Source organism: Macrotis lagotis, chromosome X (assembly GCF_037893015.1).
Source record: "Macrotis lagotis isolate mMagLag1 chromosome X, bilby.v1.9.chrom.fasta, whole genome shotgun sequence".
Lineage (NCBI taxonomy): Eukaryota > Metazoa > Chordata > Mammalia > Peramelemorphia > Peramelidae > Macrotis > Macrotis lagotis.
Window position 1 is genome coordinate 81,646,206 of NC_133666.1, and position 22,638 is coordinate 81,668,843.

General features: G+C 46.7%; 1 protein-coding gene across 1 annotated transcript; it reads left to right on the top strand.

The window, feature by feature from the left end:
- Positions 1-30: 30 nt before the first annotated feature.
- Positions 31-21,623, top strand: ABCD1 (ATP binding cassette subfamily D member 1). The gene is made up of 10 exons (XM_074199387.1): positions 31-1,577; positions 7,182-7,362; positions 11,058-11,200; positions 11,297-11,471; positions 13,337-13,431; positions 14,701-14,846; positions 14,970-15,115; positions 18,283-18,367; positions 19,570-19,695; positions 19,992-21,623. Exons 1-10 carry the CDS (start codon positions 621-623, stop codon positions 20,197-20,199), a joined length of 2,262 nt encoding a protein of 753 aa, XP_074055488.1. The 5' UTR covers positions 31-620; the 3' UTR covers positions 20,200-21,623.
- The last annotated feature ends 1,015 nt before the right edge of the window (positions 21,624-22,638 follow it).

Below are 22,638 nucleotides of genomic sequence, written 5' to 3' on the forward strand. Positions count from 1 at the left end.
CGGGGAGTAGCTAGAGGCGGGAGGTGGGCGGAGTCTCTGTAGCCCGCGGCGACCGAAACATCTGCAGCTCCTCCTCCTGCTCCGGCTCATCCCCTCCTCTTCCCCCCCTTCACGCTCGCCCCCGGGAGGGGTGGGTGGGGATTATGGGCCGGTGGCGGAGTCACTGTCGCTCCAGTCTGGCTGAGGAGCGGTCGAGTTTGCTGCCCTGGGGAGGGGCCGCGCCCCAGGAGGAGGAAGGACGAGGAAGAGGAGGAAGAGAAGATAGCATTCCCTTCCCCTGACCCCCTCCAGCCCGAATCCCGACCATCTACATGGTCCGGGAGGTTGTCCGGAGGGGGGGGTAGGAGTCCCTGGGTGACTTGGGGGGGAGGCGTGAAGAGATACAGACTGAGAGAGTAAAGTATAAAGAGAGAAAGGAGACTAAAGGAAGCAAGAGACAGAAGCAGAGCCAGAGATCTCTGGTTGGTTGCTGGGGCAACCACCACAGTGGATGCCCCTGCACCCCCTGGTCTCCCTGAGAAACGGTCAAAGGGGCCTGCCCGCTAGGCCCTAGTTGCCCAGGCAACCTTCTCAGAGTTCTCTTTGAGAAGCTCCTGGGCCCACCTTTCCAGGCAGGCGCCATGCAGGTGCTCTCGAAGGCGAGGCCCTCCCGGGCAACCTCCCTGCCGCGCCTGGCTGTGGTGCTGGCCCTAACTGCCTATGGAGCACACAAGCTCTACCCCGTGGTCCGCCAGTACTTGGCGAGGCCGCCCTCACGGGGCACCCAGACCCGGGCCGTGGCCGGGGCCGAGGTCCTTGGCGCCTCATGCTCTTCCGCTGCCGTGGTCGCTGCCTGTGGTGCCATCGATGGTGGCGGTGGCTCCAGCAGTACCAGCGCCAACCGCGTGTTCTTGCGCCGACTGCTGTGGCTGCTGCGCCTTCTCTTCCCCAAGGTCCTGTGCCAGGAAACAGCCCTCCTGGGTCTGCACACGGCAGCCTTAGTCAGCCGCACCTTCCTGTCGGTGTACGTGGCCCGCCTGGATGGCCGCCTGGCCCGTTGCATCGTGCGCAAGCAGCCACGGGCCTTCAGCTGGCAGCTACTACAATGGCTGCTCATCGCACTGCCCGCCACCTTCGTGAACAGTGCCATCCGCTACCTGGAGGGTCGCCTGGCCTTGGCCTTCCGCAGCCGCCTCGTGGAGCACGCTTACCGCCTCTATTTCAGCCAGCAAACCTACTACCGAGTCAGCAACATGGATGGTCGCCTGCGCAACCCTGACCAGTCGCTCACTGAGGACGTGGTGGCCTTCGCCGCCTCCGTAGCCCACCTCTATTCCAACCTGACCAAGCCCTTACTCGATGTGGCTGTGACCTCGTATACCCTCCTGCGCACAGCTCGCTCCCGGGGAGCCAGCACAACCTGGCCCTCAGCCATCGCCGGCCTTGTGGTCTTTCTTACGGCCAAGGTGCTCAGGGCCTGCTCCCCAAAGTTCGGGGAGCTGGTGGCAGAGGAAGCCCGGCGCAAAGGGGAGCTGCGCTACATGCACTCAAGAGTGGTGGCCAACTCAGAGGAGATCGCTTTCTACGGAGGCCATGAGGTACAGAGCCTGCAGAAGGGGGGTGGGTGGGAGAAGGTCCTGGGGGTGGTGTGAAGGATGACATGACAAGGGAGACCTGGCCTACACTGAGGCCTCTTGGCTTCAGCCCTCCTTGGAGTTGATAGCAAAAATGAGGAAGGAATGGGGGGAGGGGAAAGGGGTTGGTGCTGGAGGAAGAATGGAGATGAAGGGGTCCAGATTGCTTGTGACTGATAGAAGAAAAGGGAAGGTTCAGAAGGGTTGGAGAATGACACAGTAGTCTGTCTGGAGTACATATGTGCAGAAGGATAGAGGAACAAGTTAACATCATGATAATGAGGAGTTCCATCTATGTTACAAACTCCTGCTTGCTTTTACACTTCTGTTTATTTTGTTCTCCAGACTGTTTGCCAGAAAATCTTAGCGGTTTCACACTACAGCATCCCATTCAAGTCTCTGCTTGTCTCTCTCCATCCCTAACAGCCTGCCTAGTCCCCTCTAGCCTTGTTCCTTGAGGTTCTTCCTAGTCTTCCATGCTCTAGGGCAAGTCCCCTTTTGCCCACAGCCCCAGAAAGTCCCAGGACTGGGTCTGTCTAACCTAATGACTGAGCTGGGAAGATGCCAAGGGATGTGTTCTCTAAGGATTGAGCTCTTGGCTTTCATGCTGAGGGGTGGAAAAGAAGAAATGCAGAGTCAGAGGGACTCAGAAAGACAGAATGCAGGCTTTTCAAGGTTTGAGGAATCTGGGATATACTTAGTCCCCTAATGAAGGGAAGAGGGCAGTTTGGGGCCAGGGAAAGGGGGAAATAGAGAGCTGCCTTTTGCCATGTGACTTGAGCTGGTTGATGGTCTGACCCCTCCCTATTCTCAGTTGTTGAAACCCAGGTAACCCTCTGATGGGCCTCTGGAAGGCGGGGGTGTTCAAAGAATGACTCAGACCCAAGCGGGTTAACAAGCGGCACCAGCACAGATTGGCCATTTGGGGTTAGGGGTCAGGCTTTTTCTGATCCCCTTCCTCCTCCCTGGGATCCAAGACTTCCATGACTCCTGCCTGCAAAGTTTTTCAGTCAGATTGGTGCCCCAGGGCTCTACCCCCCTTCCTCCTTTCCTTGAAAGGGAGGGAATGAGGGGATGCTGAGATAACAGACCTAGTCTACAGAGGTCACGAGGAAGTTGTGTAACTCCTGTTTGTCTTGGCCTCTGCTGCCTGCTTTCTCCTTGTACCCTTTCCCCCTCCCACATTCTGCTAGAACTTATTTCCCACTAGGGAATTGGATACTTGAAGGATATCTTGAGCTCATTCTCCCCACCCCAACTGGGCCCCTGGGAGACAAGGCTGGTGTGGGCCACTTCCTGCCCATGCTTCCCTACCAAGGGAGGGTGACCGCCCTTCCGTAGCCCTGTTCAAATCCCACTGCTCTTTCAGGACACTGGCTCCCAGATCAGCTTCTGTCCCTGCTTTCATCTGACAGAGTCTACCCCCCAGCTTAAAGATCAGGAATAAGATCTGTTCTCATTTTTTACTACCAGTACCTAGGGTTTCTGGAATGTCTAGCAGGGTGGAATCATCCCCTGCTTCAGCTGCATAACCCTGGGGCTCTGAAAAAGGTTACTCTAGGCTAGTGTTCTCTTTATCTCCTCCTCCTCTTCCCTTCTTTGGGCTGGGGGCTCCAGCACGCATGCGCCACCCTCCTTGTTTCACTTTCACCCTGTGCTGTAGAAGGAATATCTCTCCAGCCCCCTACTCACCTACGCACTTTTACATTGAACTCTTAGTGGGAAAGGACCCTGATAGGGAGGAGCTCTCTCGGAGATTCCTTTGTACCAAGCTGTATACTTTGGGGAAATCTTTCTGCCTACATCTGTTTGTCCAGTGACACGTGACTAATGGGGGAAGTGTATTTTGGCTTAGGAGTAGTGGGATAGGGGGGCATCCTCTCCACACCCTCTTGAGTTAGGTATTAAAAAAATCCACCTCTGAAAAAGTCACAGGGAGCCACAGTCAAGAACATCCAGACCAGTAACCTGGTCCTCTCTCATAAAGCAGCAGGCTCCCCCAGGGAAGTGAGACCTGGGAAGACAGTGCTGAATGACAGCTAGCTTAGCTAAATTGCCCACCAGGTCGAAATCCCCTTATGCCCAGCAGGACTCTGGATTCAAGGTTGCTCCAAGAATGCAAACTCATCTCTTTACTGGTGGAACTTGCTCCAAGCAAACACAATCCAATCTATGACAATCTGGATTTATAGGACAGATAATTAGAGGAGGAGCGCTTGTTGGCTTTATCAAAGGTTTTACCACAGGACAGCAACACAGTTATTGTATCACTGAGACTCTGGCTGCTGTTTGCCCCAGTTCACTTCCATAATCATCTCCCAAATCTCTACTTTAGGTTCTTTTGAGGGTACCAAGATGAAAACCCCAGCAGTCTTGCCCACAAGGAACTCACAGTCTACTACAGAGTTGTAAGGCTTCTACACAAAAAGCTACAGTGTAAATTAAAGTATGTTAAAGCAGCATAGTTTAGGGCAACGGAGGCTGTGAATTTGCTTGTGATATTGTGATAACCATAGAATTGATTTCCATTGTAATCCTATATATTTGATTTTAGGTATTTTAAAAACTTGATTCTAAGAATGGATCCATAAATTTCACCAGATTATTTAAAAGACTAAGACACCAAAAAAGGTTAAGAACCCTCAGAATAGTGACTGGAGAATTGGACTGGGAGGCCATCCTCAGTACTACCCTTGACTAGCAGCTTTTGGCTATATGAACCTGCACAAGGGAAGCAGAATGATACAATAAAAAGATTCAGTCACAAGGACTGAATTTGAATCCCAACTCTGTTCCTTATTCCCTGTGGTGACTTGGGCAAGTTCCTTAACCTCCCTGGGCCTCATCCATAAACCCTAAATTTTTCAATCTCTCAGTGGCCTAGGCAATTCTTTGAGACTATAAAATGGAGGAAACTGAGCTCAGAGAGAGGACAATTTGCCTGAGGACACAGCTGGAGCCAGGGTTCCTGACTCCAATTTTACTATTTCTCAGATCAAAGTTGTAAATTACAAAGACTGCTCTGCCTAGGGTGTGAAAGATGAGTTGGAGAGAAAGAGACTAAAATTAAAGAGGCCAGACAGAGACTGAGAATTGAGGAAAAGCTAGGATATGAATTGTTTGGAGAAGGCCAGTTAAGGGTTCTCATGGTGGATTGCCACCATCTTCTCTCTAAAGACACAGTCAAGGTCAGCTACTAAGATTACTAATGGAGGTAGGAGGTGGAGGTGAAAGAAAAAGGAGATGCTGTGGACCTTGGCTAATGAGTCAAAGATGAATCAAAGATGCAGGCAAGCAGTGCTACCTGAGGTTTGGCACCAGGTGTCTGGAGAGGGCTCAGTCAGACAAGTTTAGATATTGAATTGGAAAAGGAAATGGTCAGCCTAGTAGGGTGAGATCAAGGTAAATCAGCAGAACAGATCCTGATGTCAAGGAGATTCAAGCAATCAAGGTGTTGTCCTACAGTATACTGAAGATACCCAGCTTGAGTTGCTATGTGACCCCAGTCTTAGTCCTTAAAAGACCTACCTGGGGAAATCAGCTCATGGGAAGATATTCAGGGGAAGCCAGAAGCCCCAGATGTCTGAAGAGCCCCAGAACCTGGGGCTCACTACAAAGCTATGGTTGTTACTTACTGTATGCCATAGCTACTTGATAGGACAGAGTTCAATGTGATTTATTTAGAATTTAAAACAACTCCCCTGTGTATATTGTGTTGTAAAAGAGTTCAGGAGGGGAACTTTTGACCCATGTTGCACAGATGTATGTCTGTATTTATGTATTTGCAAGGCCAGTAAAGGCAGGACTAGAACTCAGATGTCCTGGCTTCCAGTCCAGGGGTTTCTCTGCTATATATAGTTTAAACTTTAATAACTTAAAAGTACACTAAGATTCTTGGGCTACCAGTATATGTGCCATTTCAAAACCAACTAGAATTGACTTTTCTCTTGGATTATCTGTATCATGGGTATTTTCTATTGCTATATTGATATAACTGATCAATGACTATCTCTTTCAGTGATATGAGTATTGGGGAGTCAAGAAATATAGGGAAATCTACCTTTCACATGCTTACTCTGATTCTGATGTCTGACTTGTAAATGTCCCTTACACCTGAGTGGCCACTATGGTCGAGGGTTTCTCTCCTAGCTATAACTTCCACCTGGGACTAGCCACTACTGGGGAAGCCTACCCTCTTCCTGCTGCCAGGGCCCTTATTCCTGTTACTACTGAAGATTCTATTGTCTCTCCCTTACTCTTTCCACTGCTAAGTCACTTGAACTTAGTTTCCTCATTTATAACAACTAGATGAACTCTAAAAACACATCCAGCTCTTAAGTTCATGATCTTCTCTCCTCTCCTCTCCTCTCCTCTCCTCTCCTCTCCTCTCCTCTCTGGGAGGAACTGCCACCAGAACTCCTTCACCTTCTTCCCGCCCTGATTCTGTGACAAGAAGGTAATATGAAAATAGTGGAGTTTAAATCCTGGTTCTGATACTTACCAGCAGAGTGACCTTGGGTAAGTCACTTTACCACATGAGTTTCTACATTTGTAAATCAAGACTAGTAGGGGAATGATAATACATGCACAGAATATTGGAAGGGCCTTAAAGAACATGGACAGGAGATGAGACATGAGGGGAAAGTATGAGCCATCGCTACTTCTAGGGCTGCATCAATGGAGATAGATGTGTCTGTCCTTGACTCCCCAAGTAATGCCTTGGAATGAGTTTTCTCACAGCAACAGTGTTATATATGGTAGATAGTATAGCTGGTACAAATGTCCAAATCAGACTATTCATGTAGCTAAGTTTTGAGTTTCTGATGACTCCTACAATTTACAAACTGTGTACTTGGTTTCAAACTATCTACTTGTAAAGGACTTTTGGAAGCAAAACCCATTAGTGAGCTGGGGTGTGTGTGTGTGTGTGTGTGTTTGTGTTTGTGTGTAAATACACAGAGTATATACACATATTTCCATATGCTTACCCCAGTTCTGAAGTTTGACTTGTAAATGTCCCTTACACCTGAATGGCCACCATGGTCAAGGGTTTCTCTCCCTTCTTCTTTCCATTATTAAGAATGAGAAAATTCAATACATTCAATTTAGATCAATGTATAGCATGGAAACAATGTAAAGACTATCAGACTGCTTTCTGTGGGGGGAGAGAAGAGAGATTAGGAGAAATATTGTAAAAGTCAAAAATAAATAAATTTTTTAAAAAAGAATCTCAAACACAAACAAAAAAAAAATGAGAAGATTGATTTAGACCAGAGATTATTAACCTGAGTTCCATGAACTTTAAAAAAACTGTATTTTAATATACTTAGTTTCCTTTGTAATTTTATATATTTTATGGATTAAAAACACAGTTCTGAAAAGGAGTCTACAACTGCACAGATCCTGAGGTCTGGGCTACCAGGAAGGTTGAGTCCTTGGTCTTGATGCTATCCAGTCACATGATTGTGATAATAATTCACTGAATGCATCTCCTGCTACTTGCCTGGGATGCTCATCAAGGGCAGAGGGAGGTAGGCAAGCCTTCACTAAGCCTCTTTTTTCACCTAGGTGGAGTTGGCCCTGCTGCAGCACTCTTACCAGGACCTGGCCTCTCAGATTAACCTCATTCTGCTGGAGAGGCTCTGGTATGTCATGCTGGAACAGTTTCTCATGAAGTATGTGTGGAGTGCCTCTGGCCTTGTGATGGTCGCTGTACCCATCATCACTGCTACTGGCTACTCAGAGTCAGGTAAGAGGACCCCTGTGGGAAGGAGAGACTGGGAGCAGGAACCCACCAAAAGACATAGCTCTAGATGTAGTGCCCTCCCAAGAGCACTAGAGAAGAATTGGGGAGAGATGTGCAGTTGGGGCCTGGGTTCAGCTTCCAGCTCTTCCACCTACTCCCCCATGAACTTAGCCAAGTCACTTGACCTCTGAGTTGCTTACTTATAAGAACCAGATGAACTCTAAGTACCATGCCTGTTCCACATCTGTGATCACTGATTTAAGGCCCTGCATCTGGAGTCCAGTTCTCCTCATTCCTTCTAGGATCCAGGCCTCACTCTTTATACTAAATCAGGCTAAAAAATTAGGCTGACCTTTCCAATTCACTCTTTTTCTTTGCCTTTGTAAACATATCTTCTCTACTAACCCCAATTTCTCTTTCTTTTTATCTCAAACAACCAGATTTACCTTTGTGAACCAACAAAACAGCGTGTAAAAAGCTTCATTTTGACCCATCATCAGATAAACAGACATACTCAGGCATGAGCACACATACACACAAAATTTATTTCCATTATTAAAACCATTGATGGATGCCTTTTGTCTTTCCATCAAAGTCTTTTCCCATCTCTTTCAAATAGAATCTTCTCATAGGGAACATCAGTGGCCTCTACTAAGCCAGTATTTGGGATTTTCTTGGCAGAGATACTGGAGTAGTTTGCCATTTCCTACTCTCCAGGTCTTATTTCTGCCCACTTCACTTTGCCTCACATCCTATAAGTCCTCTTCTGTTTCTCTGAACTCATATTTGTTATTTCTTTCTGCAAAATGATATATTACCACACAGTTTTTTTCCAGTCATTCCCCAATCAGTAGGCAAAAACTTTGTGTCCAGCTCTTTATCATCACAGAAGTACTGCTGTGAATATTTTGTTGTATATGGGCCTTTGTTTCCATCTTTGACTTCCTTGGGGCATATGCCTAGTAGGAAGATTGCTGTATGAAAGAAAGGGTAGATGTAATTCGAAATTGAAGTCAATAATAGTTGGATCACTTTGCAGTTCCTGTAACATTGAATGTTCCCATCTCTTTTTATTTTGGGCCTCAGTTTCCCCATATGTAAAATGAGAGAATCAAGACTAAATGATCTTTACATTTTCTTCCAAGTCTGACATTTCATGACTATGAAATATTTATTGAGTACTCATTCATCAAACTTCAAACTGTCTTTTCCATGCAAGGGCACTGTGAGAGAAAGACAAATAAAATTCAATCTCTAACAGGGTCATTAAAAAGGTAGTGCTCAGCATCCAATGAGGATTGCAGCCTGTAAGATGATCCCTTGGGACTGGACAGGAACTGGGATTTAAATAAGCAGAGGCAAAGCCTCTTAGCTCAAGAGGCAGATTCCCTCATCCTGATAAAATGGCTCCTTGCCTAGTCTTTAAGGAATAACTTCCTGATCACACACAGATAACCTGAAGAAGCCTCACCTGGAAGTCGATGACTAGGATGTGATTATACTGCTATGCAGCCACTGCCAGCAACCCCCTCCCTAAGGCACCCTCTGTGCATCATCATCTCTTCAACCTGCCTTGCTTGAGCCCAGAGGGCCCTGCTCTCACGTGTGTCTGACCTCCCTTTTGCCCTGTGGATGGTGCCTCAGAATGCTCTCCATCACCCTGTTTCAGTAGGCAGTAGTCCATTCTTTCCCTTCTTCAGAGCCCTTTTCCCTTACCAGTCATTGCATTCCATGGAGGAGCATAGATTCATAGCATGTTAGAGCTAGAGGGGACTTTGCAGATTAGCCAGCCCAACCCCCTCATTTTATAGATGAGGTTCTGAAGGGTCTTGCTAAAAATTGCACAGCTAAGTGGAAAAGCTGAAACCTGAACTTGGGTTTTTTGACTTCCAAGTCCATGTTCTTTCCATGGGCATCAGCTGCCTTTTAATTCCAGACCCTACAGACTTGTATGATGGTTTCTTAGAATGAATTCTTCCCCTCCTGCTTCCTCTTTTCCTCACCCCCCCCACCATTGTGTATGTTCCCTAGGTTTTCACTTCCTCATCTGGACAAAAAGGACTTTAAAATAGATGAAATCAGGACTTAGCACCCAAGATTCCAAACTGAACTTCTCCATATTGTGCCTGTTACAGAGACTGTGACTACTGATTCCTTTAGCCTGGTTCCATTGCCCCCAAATGACCCTTTGTGTGATGAGATGGCAGGTCCCTGTCTTTCCTTAGCCAAAAATATGTCTATCTAATCATCAATTCACCCCCAGACCAAGATTGTCAAAGTCTTTGCCCAGAAAGGGCACCTCCAGATGTTAGCTAACTCAAACCCTCTGGGTTCAGATAGGCACTGACCCTTACCAAAGGAACTGCCCAGACTCAAATATGAGTTCAGAGAAACAGAAGAGGATTTATAGGATGTGAGGCAAAGTGAAGTGGGCAGAAATGACTGTCGGTCATTCAGATGCCATGAGCTCCTATGAGTCTTTCTGGGGTTTTTTTTTTTTAGGTTTTTGCAAGGCAAATGGGGTTAAGTGGCTTGCCCAAGGCCACACAACTAGTGTCTGAGACCGGATTTGAACCCAGGTACTCCTGACTCCAGGAACGGTGCTTTATCCACTGCGCCACCTAACTGCCCCTCCTATGAGTCTTTCAAACCATAAGGCTGCCTTCTTGTCTGCCCCACCTAAAGAAAGATCTGGGGCTGTGATGCAGAAGTGGCATTTGTTTAGGAAGCCCATAGCCCTTGGCACACCTCTACATACTGAGCATGCCAATGAGCCTTTCCTTTAACACAGCACTGGGTTTGTCCTAGTCACTTCACTTTCATTGTCTCAGTTGATCCTCCTGACAACCTAGGAAGAGAGGTAGGGCAGAGATTATTACCCCCAATTTACAGATGGGGAAACTAAGTAGCAGAGTCAAGACTAGAATCTGGGTCTCCTAAAACTCGACCCACTAACCCTTCCTTGTCAGTCCATCATTAAACAGATCTATTTTGAGCCCTCGCTGAGTGTTATGGGGAATACACAATCAGGTCCACCATAGTCAGGAAATGAATATGTTCCAAATACTTGGTTCTGTCTTGGGGTTCTTTGAGCACCATTCTGTAGTCACTGCCCATGTTCAGCCCCAAGCCAGCTAGAGGGAATGAGGCAGGGGGAGCAGGCCTATCACTGATGCCTTCTTCCATTTCTGAGGCCCAAGATAAAGCCATATTATGGAGGGCATCCAGTACAGAAGAGAGGCTTCTAGTTGAACTGTGGAGAAAAACCTCTCACCTTGTAAAGAGCTGTCAAGGGAATGATTCATATGATATCATGAGAGTTCAAAGGAGGGGGGAAAAACACTGTGTCCTGGGCTGACAGGGAAGGCTTCATAGTGGCATTGACTTTGGGTTGGGCCTTGAAAGACATATAAACTTGGAGACATGGAGCCATATGAGGCAAGGTGTATTTGGGGCAATAAGAAAACCAGGCTTGCTGGAACAGGGGGTGCTAATATAGGGGTAACTGTAAGGTAGGCTGGGCCTAGGTTACTGAGGGCTTTGAATATAGCCATCCAAGGAGTTTGCACATTGCTCAGGAAGCAATCAGGAACTGTTGGAAAATCAATTTGTGAAAGCATAATTGAAGTCACCCATGTTAAAAGAAAGGTAAGCACCATAGTTAACTCTCCATCCTTTCTCCTGTCCCACCTTTGTAGACTCTGAGGCAGTAAAGAAAGCAGCCTTGGAGATGAAGGAAGAGGACCTGGTGAGTGAGCGCACTGAGGCCTTTACCATTGCCCGTAACCTGCTCACGGCTGCTGCAGATGCTATTGAGCGAGTTATGTCTTCCTATAAGGAGGTACTTTTGCCCCGCCCCCCGCCCCAAGCTTGCACCAAGTCTCCTGCCAGAGTACCAAGCCAAGACTGACTTCTTCCTGCCCCTCCCCCACCCCAGGTGACAGAGCTGGCTGGCTACACTGCCCGAGTATTCGAGATGTTTCAAGTGTTCCAGGATGTCCAGCAAGGTAGTTTCAAGAGACCCGGGGAGTTAGAGGACTCCCCAATGAAAGCCAGAACTGAAACTCTTGTGAGGCATGGGGTGCGTATGGAGGGGCCACTGAAAATCAAAGGTGAGGACCAACTTTCTTTTCCCTTTCATCCATTCATTGAATCAACATGCCAAGTACCTGTTGTCTTTATTGAATGGTTTCTATCTTGTGTTGCCCCTGCTCATCAACCTCCATGGTTCCATTACCTGTCTCACACAGTCTATTGTTTGTGGCCCCCTACAACTCAGTTTTGTCCCGTCTCCAGACTCATCTCTCTCTCTGCCCCTGCTCAGGATGGCCCAAGCTTATTTGGTTCCTGCCTACCCTCTCAATTCCTCTCTGACCTTCCAGATCTCCCCCTGCCCCTATCCTTCAGGGCTCATCTCAAGGTTCCCCTCCATTGGGTGGGGAGTGTGCTTTATCTGTTCCCCCCTTCACAGCTGCTACTCTACATGTCACAGACTCACTAGGGAGCTAGGACTAGAGAGATAAGATGGATGTTATTGGTCATCTACTCTAATGTCCTCATTTTTCAAATGAGAAAAATTGAACCTCAGCAAGGTAACTTGCCCAGAATTAATTACTGAGGAAGTAATTACTAAGCCAGGCTTATTGACTCCCAAGTCTTGCTAAGTCTTTGAGTGGTTGCTGGATGAGCTCTTGTCAGGAAATTCCTACTCAGTGTTGGTTAATCCATTGTCCTCTGGGATCCCTATCCGATTCTCTCTATAGCTGCCTTATAGCCAGCCACTGCACAAACTCATAGATGTCTACAAATGATCTGGGGGCATATACACACACTCACATACCTTGCCTCCAAAGTGTAGCCTGTGGATTATGAGTTTTTAAGTGCTAATTTGCATGTGAGAAGCCTAGACCACTTTCTGTATCCCATGGTCTTTCTTCTCTGTAGCCCTCAATGTGCCTACCCCAGTACCCTACCACATCTGAGAATACCTATGGATTATCTCTGACCTGCTCTCTCTTCTGCCTATCCCTCCATTTCCTTCTAGCCCCTGACTGGCAGTCATTCTACCCCACACAAATTTTGAACATAGAACAGGCAAAGCTTCAGTCTATCCACCAGTGTAGGTATCAATTCCCCATCGTACTAGGACAGTCAGATACAGACAAGAACTGAGACCCTGCCCTGTCCCCTGGGAGCTCAGGTGTCTTACATATGTAAGCCAAATGAGTAAGAACAATTTCAAACAATCTAAGATAGAATATATGTGATGTGTAATTGGTTCCACGTGGAGAAGTGGTAGAAGTATATAAGCAAGAAATTTTAGAGGAGGAATGCTTCCTGAAGGGATGGCAGGAGAGTTAAAGGGTTTGGAGAGATAGGTGAGAGACAGCACCCACACAGGAACAGAGGCAGGGATAAGCATGGGGGGTGGTAGGGCAGGAGATAAATTGCTGTGCTGGTGAGCCAGGTTTTAGCAGTGTGGGGGGAGGGGTGCATGTTTGTGTGAACATATGTATATGTCTAAATGTGTGTTTATATGTGTGACACATGTATGAGTGTAGATATGTGTGAGTCCATGTATGAGTATGTGTCTGGATACATGTATGTACATGTGTATGTATGTGTTTTGGAGGACTATGGGTGAGGTTTGGAGAGTCAGGCAGGGGAGCTGACATGTGACTTAAATGTAGGCAAGGGACAGAGCTTTAAGTGTGATGACTCTACCCTTGGAGATCCCCTAGTAGACCCTATGAAAGGATCCACAAGGTATCCTAGTCATTCCCCATTCCAGTTCATGATCACTTACTCATCAGTGTGGCTGTCCTGCACCCCTAAAAACTTAGTGGGATTCTCAGTGGCTTGCCAGGAAGCAGTGATCTGTAGGCAGCCCTCCCCCACCCCACCCCACCCCCGCCCGCTTGCCGGCCTCGGGGTAACCAGACTTCCTTGCTCTTTCTCCCTCTCATTCTCCCTTCAGGCCAGGTAGTGGATGTGGAGCAGGGGATCATCTGTGAGAACATCCCCATCATCACCCCAACAGGCGACGTGGTGGTGGCCAACCTCAACATCAGGGTAGGCTGAGGCCCAGGGGAGCCAGAGGCTCCATGTGCTGTCAGGCTGGCTCTTTCTTCCCTGGCACAAGGGAAAGACTGCTTCTTCAGGGGCAGTTAGAAGGCAGAATGTACTTTAGGCTTCTGGCTAATCTAGATAGTTTCTGAGATTCCTTCCAGTTCCAAGGTTCCATATGGGACTCTAAAACCTGGGCAATTGTGACCTGCCTTTGCACCTACTTGCATGTGTTGGCAGCAGGACAATGCCCTGGGCTCCAAGGTCAATGTGAGCAGCTCATAGGTCACAATTCCTGCCAGCAGAGCTGGCCTATGTTTCTTGGGCTTGGCTCTCCTGGATATATTCCTGCCTATCTCTCAGGGAACTCTGGGCCAACTCCTCCCACCTTCTAGGCAGATAGGGAAAGAGATTGCAGAACTGTCTATCTGTATTCTGGGGAAGCAGGAGCTGGCACCCTTTACCTTTGAACCTTTTGTTCTCAGGACCATCATACATTGACCTATGAGCAGAAAAGGTCTGCTATGTTATAAGTCCAAAGGCTGAAATTCTCTTTGCCATATACTAGGGAGGCTCAGCATTGCAAGAAAGATCCAAGTGAACCAGTCATTCCATGGTCATGGAGTCCAACTTGGGTCTGTTGAGGAGGGAGGTGGGGGCAAGGAAATGAGAGAGAAAAGACCTTGAAGTGCCTTTTCTCAGGGAGCTTCCAGTCTCCTAGGAGAAAACCGGTTTCCTGAACAGGAAACAGAGAATGTTTGAGTGTTAAGTTGACGGATGCCAACATGAAATATACAGTTTAAGAGAAGGGAGAGATCAATGTATATGGAGGAGGATAGGCCCAAGCTAGACCTCAAAGGATGGGGAGGGTTTGAAAGACAGAAAATGCTTACTTGGTACATACTATATGCAAGACTTTTACTCAGTGGCACTGTGGGTAGCACTTATAAATGAAGAGAAGAGTAAGCTAAGTGGGAGCCAGCTGGTGCTGGGGAAGGCTTCCTGGGAGAGGTGGGACCTTAGCCAGGCTTTAAAAGGTCAGGAAAGAAGGCCTAGGGCCTTCCAGACAAGAGGAATGGCCTATACAGGGATTTGGAGATAGAAATACATCAAGTGAGCCAAATGAGGAGTAGCCTATCTGTGTTAGAAGGCAGCCAACAGGGAGATGGGACTCAAGATTCAGACTTGCTGCAGTGGGTAACAGAAGGAAAGGAGGGAAGAGGATGGCAGGCTCCCTAAGTACCTAAGACCTCCTTCTCTTGATCCCCCCTGTAGGTGGAAGAAGGCATGCATCTGCTTATCACTGGCCCTAATGGCTGTGGCAAAAGTTCCCTGTTCCGGATATTAGGTGGACTCTGGCCAGCCTATGCTGGAATCCTCTACAAACCCCCACCCCAGCGCATGTTCTACATCCCACAAAGGTGAGCAAGACTTAGGTCTCTGGGGTTCAAACAGAACCAGCAGGCGCTACCAAGCTGGTCATTGAGATGGCATGAGTGGTAGGCAGCTCAAGCCACCACCCCACTCCTGTATATCTCTCACAGGCCTTACATGTCAGTGGGTTCTCTGAGGGATCAGGTGATCTATCCTGACACAGTAGAAGACATGAGAAGGAAGGGCTACTCTGATCGCTACTTGGAGGCCATATTGGACATTGTGAACCTCAACCACATTGTTCAGAGGGAAGGAGGTGAGTGTTTGGGGATTGGGGAAGGTCCTGGCTTGGTGGTGGCCCCCCACTTCCCCAGAATCCCCATATCCAGGCACAGCAGAGGTAGTATATGTTGCCTCATGTTCCTTTCTTCCACTTTGACCAAAACACAATAACAGATGAACATGTTGCTCTCACGAGGTGGTCTGGCTTTTGGCTAGCTCCCCCCTGGCAAGAATCTTGTGGCTCTTGGGGAAGCTCTAGCTCTGGTCTCCAATTTCATTTAGGAGGTTGGTCTAGAGGTTCTCTTCACATAGGACTTAATCAGCGGACAGAGAAGAGACAGTCGAGTCAGAACAGAGGGCAGCTCAGGGTAGTGCTGGAGCTTCGAAGGGATACTCTGCCCCTTGGGTTTTTCCCCTCTGTCAACTTTGGGGTGGCAGGAGGGGAGCAATCCCTGACTGGGTTCTGATGGACCCAAAGGCCCATTTTCCCTCATTCTCCAGGGGAAGGAGACAAGTATGTAGTCAGTGTCTGCTTTGTGCTGAAAGCTTTACCTACAGTCTCTCCCTGAGTCCCCTCACCTCTATCAGGCTCCTTCTTCTCTTGGCTCACGTGCTGGTCTTGTCCCTGTGAGGCCTGCCACCAGGCCCACCTTATTCAGTCCTCTTACAAGAGACTAGACAGAGAAAAGAACACTGGTCCTTCAGAGGGCCTCAATCTGAATACCAACTCTGGGGTAGTGTCTAGACCAGCCTTTTGACTTGATGTTTTTGTCAGTTTAACCCTTTATTTCTTTTTTTATTCAGTTTTTTCTTAAAGATTTTATTTATTTTGAGTTTTACAATTTTTCCCCTAATCTTACCTCCCTCCCTCCACCCCTCACAGAAAGCAATTTGCCAGTCTTTACACTGCTTCCATGGTATAAGTTGATACAAATCAGTTTTTTTTTCTAAATTAAAGGTAATAGTCTTTGGTCTTTGTTCAAACTCCACAGTTCTTTCTCTGGATACAGGTGCTATTCTCCATTGCAGACAGCCCCAAATTGTCCCTGATTGTTGCACTGATGGACTGAGTAAGTCCATCAAGGTTGATCATCACCCCTATGTTTCTGTTAGAGTGTACAATGTTTTTCTGGTTCTGCTCCTCTCACTCAGCATCAGTTCATGCAAATCCCTCCAGGCTTCCCTGAATTCCCATCCCTCTTGGTTTCTAATAGAACAATAGTGTTCCATGACATACATATACCACAGTTTGCTAAGCCATTCCCTACTTGAAGGACATTGACTTGATTTCCAATTCTTTGCCTCCACAAACAGGGCTGCTATGAATATTTTTGTACAAGTGATGTTTTTACCCTTTTTCATCTTCTCTTCAGGGTATAGACCCATTAGTGGTATTGCTGGATCAAAGGGTATGCTCATTTGTGTTGCCCTTTTGGTGTAATTCCAGATTGCTGTCCAGAAAGAGTGGATGAGTTCACAGCTCCTTCAGCAATGTATTAGTGTCCCAGATTTCCCACATCCCTTCCAATGTTGACCATTGTCCTTTCTGGTCATATTGGCCAGTCTGAGAGGTGTGAGGTGGTAATTCAGGGATGCTTTAATTTGCATTTCTCTAATAAGTAAAGATTTAGAGCAATTTTTCATATGGCTATGGATCTCTTTGATTTCCTCATCTGTAAATTTCCTTTGCATATCCTTTGACTATTTTTGGCAATTGAGGGATGGCTTGTTTTTTTTAATTTGACTCAGTTCTCTGTATATTTTAGAAATGAATCCTTTTGTCAGAAATACTAGTTGTAAAGATTGTTTCCCAATTTACTACATTTCTTTTGATCTTGGTTACAGTGGTTTTATCTGTACAAAAACCTTTTGATTTAATGTAATCAAAATCATCTAGTTTGTTTTTAGTGATGTTCTCCATCTCTTCCTTAGTCATGAACTGCTTTCCTTTCTATAGATCAGAAAGGTAAACTAGTCCTTGATCTTCTAGTTTGCTTACAATATTGTGTTTTATGTCTAAATCCTGTATCCATTTGCATCTTATCTTGGTATAGGGTGTGTGGTATTGGTCTAATCTAAGTTTCTTCCATACTCACTTGCAATTTTCCCAGCAGTTTTTATCGAAGAGAGAGTTTTTATCCTAATAGCTGGACTCTTCGGGGTTATAGAACAGCAGATTACTATAATCATTTCCTGCTATTGCACCTAGTCTATTCCACTGATCCACCACTCTGTTTCTTAGCTAATACCAGACAGTTTTGATGACTGATGTTTTATAATATAATTTTAGATCTGGTAAGGCTAAGCTACCTTCTTTTGTACTATTTTTCATTGAATCCCTGGAAATTCTTGACTTTTTATTTTTCCATATAAATTTATTTATAACTTTTTCTAACTTGTTAAAGTAACTTTTTGGAATTTTGATTGGCAGAGCACTAAAACAGGTAGTTTAAGTTTTGTTATAATTGTCATTTGTATTATATTAGCTCGACCATGAGCAGTTGATGTTTGCCCAGTTATTTAAATCTGATTTTATTTGTGTGAGAAGAGTTTTGTAATTGTTTTCAAAAAGTTTCTGAGTCTGTCTTGGCAAATAGACTCCCAGGTATTATATATTGTCTATGGTAACCCTTTATTTCTATACTGTTTATCTCTCCCTGCCCACCCCACCCCCCATTGCCCCAACATTGTCCCATGATTGAAGTTCAGAGCCATTTTCTGCCTTGGCACAGGGGGAGACACTAAATTTTATTGATTGGTCAATCATGGACAAGTCATTAATGTTGTAGAGCATCCATTTCCTCATTTTTAAAATGTAGTAAGAGTCAAACTACCTCTTCCTAGGGTTGTTGTATGCAAAGTCTTTTGTAAAGCTGTCCAGGCCCTGAGTTCAAGTCCAGCCTCACATAGGTTAATTTTCAATTTTAGGTTTAATTTTAATTTAGGTTAATTTTTCTCTCCACCACAATTTCCTCATCTGTAAAATGGCCTGGCAAGGTCAAATGAGATCATCTAAATAAAACATCTTGCAAATCTTAAATATAGAAATGCTGGGTGTTTATTAAGCCCTAACATAATAGAGCCTCAGGACAAGGAACACTATTGCCTTTTTTTCCTATTCCTCTCAGAGTACTCACTAGCACAAGGCAAGGTACTGTTCAGAGGCATTTAAGCTTCCTCTTCCTTTTCCTTCCTCTGCAGGTTGGGAGGCTTCCTGTGACTGGAAGGATGTCCTGTCAGGTGGGGAGAAGCAGAGAATTGGAATGGCCCGAATGTTTTACCACAGGTCAGTTGGGGTTGTGCTGGAGAGAGTGATCAGGCCCAGTTGGCCTAACTTGGGGGAGCCTAGAAGACAGTAGAGGGTTGGAGTCCCTTTGAGGTATCCACAGATGGAAATAACCAAGACAAAAAGCCTCAGACCTAGCCAAAGGGAGGCTCAGGCCAAACTTTGTCCTCCTAGATAGAAGAAAGTGATGGGGGAATCATCCCTTTGAGAGAGAGAGTCCAAGTTGAAAAGAAAAACTGCTTCATGATGGTTTGTCTTCTCAAATAATGCACCTGGGGATAACCCCAGGGGTGGGGACTAAACCCTGTCCTGACATGTTGGACCTCAAAATCCCTGGATCAAGGGCAGGAAGGCCATGGGCTGGCCCTTGTTCCATTTCCCTAGCCTTTGTGGCTAGATGGTTGGAAGTTGAATTCATTTCCTCATTCATGGATCTGGCACTAAAAGAGTCCTCAGAGGCTTCTTCCTCATTAAAATGCAGCTTGGAACACTATGCTAATCCATGTGGGGGTGGCCTACCCAGGCCTAGTTTCTGGCCAGGAAAACCAGCCAACCCAGACTTAGGCCAGTGAGGGAAAGGTACATGGACAGCATAGAGTCCTCAATAGCAATGGGTTTAACTCCAGACATTCAGGATGTTGGAAAGTTAGTAGGAGAAATCTCTTTTTTCAGGTATCCCAAGGGGCTTGAATATAAGAGAGGCCTATGTACTGCATGAAAGCTAAGGCCTAGAGCAGAACCTGGGCCCTCGGCAGGCCTCTAGTCTTCTCTCCCTCTGAGCTAGGGCCTTTGGATAGTCAGGCAGATACTCCCTCACAGGGAAGTCTCTTGAGTTCTCCCATTAGCAGTGAAAGGGCCTTTGGACATTAGCTAGTCTTTGAAAACCAACAGAGGTCCAGAGAAGTCAGGACTTGCCTAAAACATCATAATATATCACTGTCTCTTGCTGTATCATGGTGCCTCAACCCTTCCTTTTGCAGGGGATGGAACTGAAGTCCAGAGAAGTCAACTAAGTGACTTTCCTAAGGTCTTTTCCTTAGCAGAGATTGGGCTTGAACTGGGCCTTGAAGGATGGATAGATTTCTGACAAGCTTTCTAGGCAAGGGGAACCAAAGGGGGCAAAGGTTTGAGTAACAATGAGGTTGAGAAGGGATATTTTTTTAAAGGGAATGATTTGTGTTCCTCATTGTCTCCCACTCCAGGCCCAAGTATGCTCTTCTGGATGAGTGTACCAGTGCTGTGAGCATTGATGTGGAGGGCAAGATTTTCCAGGCTGCCAAGGATGCAGGCATTGCCCTGCTCTCCATCACTCACCGGCCTTCCCTGTGGTAGGTGCCTCCTCCTCCAGAAGGAGCACTGAGTTCTAGGCATGAATCCTGAGTGGAGACCCTCTTGCTCTGGCTGACCCATGTTTTTGGTCAGGGCTCCCATTGCCCTTATGAAGACCCAGTCCATACAGGACCCAGTCATGGGTGATTGCCCTTGGGTAGAGGTAACAGGGGGGATGGGAGAGATAACATGATAGGGTGACAGTGTAGAGTAGAGGTGCTGGGTTAGGTATACCTAGCCCAGGACCTAGCTCCTGGGTTGCCTGCCCACTGGCTTCCTCCTGTCCATCCTACAGGAAGTATCACACCCACCTGCTGCAGTTTGATGGAGAAGGGGGCTGGAAATTTGAGAAGCTTGACACTGCCACCCGCCTAACCCTGAGAGAAGAAAAGCAGCGTTTGGAACAGCAGCTGGCAGGCATCCCTAAAATGCAGCAACGGCTCAATGAACTTTGTGAAATCCTGGGAGAGGATGTGGAACCATCTCAGGCCTCCTGTCCTTGAGGCCCTGGCCTTAGACTGGGCCTGCACCTGGCCCAGGAAGCCCTCCTATAGCCAAATATCCTGGACACTCTTGTCCTCTGTCCCTTCATCCACAGTCCTGCCCAACCCTGTTCCCCTCCCCACATATCTTCCCTAAATCTCCCATAGGAAACAATGGAGTCTCCTTTGCCCTCCCCTCCTCCCCCAAAGACAGAGCTAGAACCCTGTGTGGTCCTGGTCCCCCTTCCTGCCTAGGGACTTGGTTCCTGATTTGGGGGTGGGGATCCTTATCTTAGTAACTGTGCCATGTACCCCCCAACCAAGGACCTGGCCTGTCCCATGTCTGGACTAGCTGGAGGGAGGAAAGGGAAGGGGGCTAGTTGGTGATTAGTAACTGTGAAATAGATAGCATGTCTGTAGCCAGGGGCCTTTCCCTTTCTTGGGGGTGGGGGGGAAATGAGGTGGTTGAAGGCCAAGGTGTTGGGATCTGTGCCACAGCAGAGATGGTGAGTGGGGAGCCTAGGACCCCAGGCCACAGGGACGGACATGTTCCTGCTCCTCCTCTCTTATTGTCTCCTGTTATCCCTTCTCCTTTCTCTCCCCTTCTCACCAAGCCTGGCTTCTCTGCCAAACTGGCTGATTTGGGGATGCTTCACCGATCTGCCCCAACACCGTTGTTCCAAAGAGCCCTTGCCTGCCCACCTGCCCCCAAGATGAAGAGTTGCACAATATTTCCTACTGATGAGAATGTAGTCTTTTCTCTGTCTCTCAATAGTACTATCTTGGTCTTTTTCTCTCTTTTTTTTTAAAGTAATTTATTTGATCCAGTTTTATATTTGTAATGATTGCCAATGTGAGTATTCCATCAGAGAGATGGGGAGGTAGGGACAGAGGTTAGGGAGAGTGTTCCCTTGCCCAGTTTTGTTGGCATGTAGGCTTTGATCTGCCTGGTATGTCAGTATTGGGAGGGTGGGGTGGAATGGAGAAGGGTAGCAGGGGGCACTGCTTGTGTAGACCAATCTCCCCCTGGTTGTTACCAGTATCTGTGGGCCCACCCCACTCTCACTGACACCAGCTAACACTGCCAACCGCCTACCAGTTAACCAGCCAATTCCCCATGCCACCTCACTGAAGTGAGGGACCTAGCGAAGGGGGAAGTCTATCCCTCTGCTTGCCAAAACCACTTTCCCCATCCCCCATAATGTGCCCCCATGGAGAAGACATGCTGTGAGGGGTCCCTTCATTTCTTCCCCTGCCCCCCCCCAATGCCAAAGTGTACTAAGGAGGAGAGAGAGCTCAACTATGCAAACCCACACAATCATTTGTGAATGGAAACTCAACAGAAGCCAGGTGCCTTAGATCTCCTCCTTGGGACTGGGGGGGAACTGGACCCTCCTGTCCTCTCCCACTTTCTCAGTCAGTAAATAAAATGTGTTTGAAATTCAGTCCTTTCATCTTTATTTTTTGAGGGAAAGGGTGTCTGGGGAGGAGTAAAAATCCTACCCTGAGACCTCTGCTCCCCCTCATCTGTTCTAATTTATTCTCAGATGCAGATCTCTAAGTGTTCACTATGTATTCTCCTTTGTTTGGGGCACAGTGGTTTGGAGACAAGGTGATATAGCTCCTATTTTAGAGGGGAGGAGAAAGGAGAGTTTGAGCAGCTTAAGGCAGCTTGCACATATCTCCAGGCACATAGGATGCTTGGCAGCTGGTGACCCTGGACAAGTCCAAGGAGAGCCTTCATTTCCTTCTTCATTTAAGGGGAGAAGGGCTGGTAGCTCTAGTAACACTGGGGCAAATGAGATAATGGATGTCAAGTGTCTTCACAAATTTTCCAGTGCTGTATAGAGATTCCTGCTATAGACAGGGAAGGGGCTTGATTAAGTGAGGAATTAGGTTCAAATTCTGCCTCTGACATTGGTAACTAGGACCAAGGCTTTGAGCCTCAGTTTCCCTGTCTGTGAAATAGTCTTCAGTCAGTTAATAATGAAAGGAAAGTCCAATGCTGTAAAGATTAATACTGCCTAGGAACCTGGGATGTAAAATCTAGGAACCTGATTGCACATATATAACCCATATCAGATTGCTTGCTTTCTTGGGGGGAGGGAAAGGATGGAAAAAGAAAAATTTTGAAACTCGAAATCTTATAAAAAATGAATGTTGAAAACTAATGTCTAATTGGAAAAAATAAAATACTAGTTACCAAAAAATACATAAAAGTCATGGGAAATGGAAAAAAAAATAAAATCTATGAATCAAGTAAACTAGATTGTGGTTATACAGGAAATGGAAAGTCTGCCCATCAACATCTTGGGTGTCTGTGAACTCAAATGAATGGGAATGGAAAGATTAAGAAATAAATTTTAGGGGGCAGCTAGGTGGCACAGTGGATAAAGCACCAGCCCTGGAATCAGGAGTACCTGGGTTCAAATCCAGTCTCAGACACTTAATAATTACCTA

Excerpts from the sequence above, each read along its gene's own strand:
- ABCD1 (XM_074199387.1), top strand. The coding sequence starts at position 621 with ATGCAGGTGCTCTCGAAGGCGAGGCCCTCCCGGGCAACCTCCCTGCCG. Across the intron at positions 13,432-14,700 it reads TGGCCAACCTCAACATCAGG|GTGGAAGAAGGCATGCATCT; the intron begins GTAGGCTGAGGC and ends TCCCCCCTGTAG. Across the intron at positions 14,847-14,969 it reads ATGTTCTACATCCCACAAAG|GCCTTACATGTCAGTGGGTT; the intron begins GTGAGCAAGACT and ends TATCTCTCACAG.